The sequence below is a fragment of the Aplysia californica genome, unplaced genomic scaffold (assembly GCF_000002075.1).
Source record: "Aplysia californica isolate F4 #8 unplaced genomic scaffold, AplCal3.0 scaffold00852, whole genome shotgun sequence".
Lineage (NCBI taxonomy): Eukaryota > Metazoa > Mollusca > Gastropoda > Aplysiida > Aplysiidae > Aplysia > Aplysia californica.
In genome coordinates this window covers 13,976-15,320 of record NW_004798122.1, presented here as the reverse complement: position 1 = coordinate 15,320, position 1,345 = coordinate 13,976, and the positions used below count along the sequence as shown (strand labels likewise).

Below are 1,345 nucleotides of genomic sequence, written 5' to 3'. Positions count from 1 at the left end.
GGAGTAGGAGGATGAGGGCAGGGTGGAATAGGATGGGGAGGGGGAAGGGGAGGACGATATCGAGGACGATGGCAATGACAACAAAGAGGAGGAGAAGGAGGAGAAGGAGGAAGAGAAGAAGGAAGAGAAGGAGGAAGAGAAGGAGGAAGAGAAGGAGGATGAGGATGACGAAGACGACGAAAAGGAGGATGATGACGACGATGGTGACGTAAAGGAAATTGAAAAAGATATGTCATTCTATGTTCACTCTCCCTTCAAAAGCTCTTAGACTTGAAAAAAAAACAACGCCCCAGCGTTTCATTGGTCTTATGGTTCCAGAGAACAAAATCTGCCTGACAGTCTCAATTTCCTTTTGATGGCAAGAAGAAGAGGAACAGACGGATGATGAATATTAATAATTTTTTTATAGATATTGAAAAATAGGGCCTAAAAGTTGAACTGTGAAACTATAAACAGATAATATTGGTCATTTTCCTCCCCACCCCTTTTCCCACTCCATTTGTGAGGCAGCGTGGTGGAATCAGGCTCTCGTCAAAATAATCAAAGTGATGAAACTTGCATTTTTCCGCAGGTTTGTGAATTTTTATCAATTTTTTGTTTTTAGACTAAGCACCTTTCATGCCCATTAAAGAACTCATTTCTTGTAGATGTTTCTGAAAAACGTTGATTAAAGGCACAAAAAAATGTTAATTTTCAGTTATCACGGACACTTAAGCTTAGTTAACAACTAATCTTTGGCGGCCATTTTTTTCATTAATTTTACATCTGAAAACAGGTGACCCCCACCTCCTTCTTTCGCAAATATCGCGACTTGTATTATAAGTTAAATGGATATTTTAAAAATCCAAATAAAGACAAGTGAACAAGCTTTAAGATGATATCAATAACTCTGCATGCCCAAAAATTGACGAGAGCCTGATTCCACCACGCTGCCTCACATTTTATAGAGATATTGAAAAATAGGGCCTGAAAGTTGAACCCTGAAACTATAAACAGATAATATTATTGTAAATTTCCTCCCAACTCTCCTTTTAAACCCCATATACTATCTTAGCCTCTCGAGTCGGTGCTTTCGTTCCTCTAAAACAATTTGTATGACTCTCAGCGCTGTGTCTTTATTCTAAGTACATGTAATAGCATGTAACTCCATGAAACAATTGTATTCTATAACAGAATGTAAGCGCACACGCGCAAACGCACACATGTACCCTTATCCCAGTACATTTCTGTTTGTCTTTCTGTCTGTCTGTCTGTGTGTCTGTTTGTCTGTCTGTCAGTCCATTTAGTTCCTTCTTTCTTAACTTCTTAGCCCCTCACCCTGACTTCTCTTTTTTACTCTCTCTCT

General features: G+C 39.1%; 1 protein-coding gene across 1 annotated transcript in view; it reads right to left on the bottom strand.

The window, feature by feature from the left end:
- Positions 1–1,045: 1,045 nt before the first annotated feature.
- LOC106013389 overlaps positions 1,046–1,345 on the bottom strand; it is a 9,314-nt gene continuing 9,014 nt past the window's right edge. The window contains exon 4 of the mRNA XM_013088990.2: positions 1,046–1,120. Within this exon, the coding sequence (XP_012944444.2) occupies positions 1,046–1,120 (75 nt within the window). The remainder of the gene's footprint in view (positions 1,121–1,345) is intronic.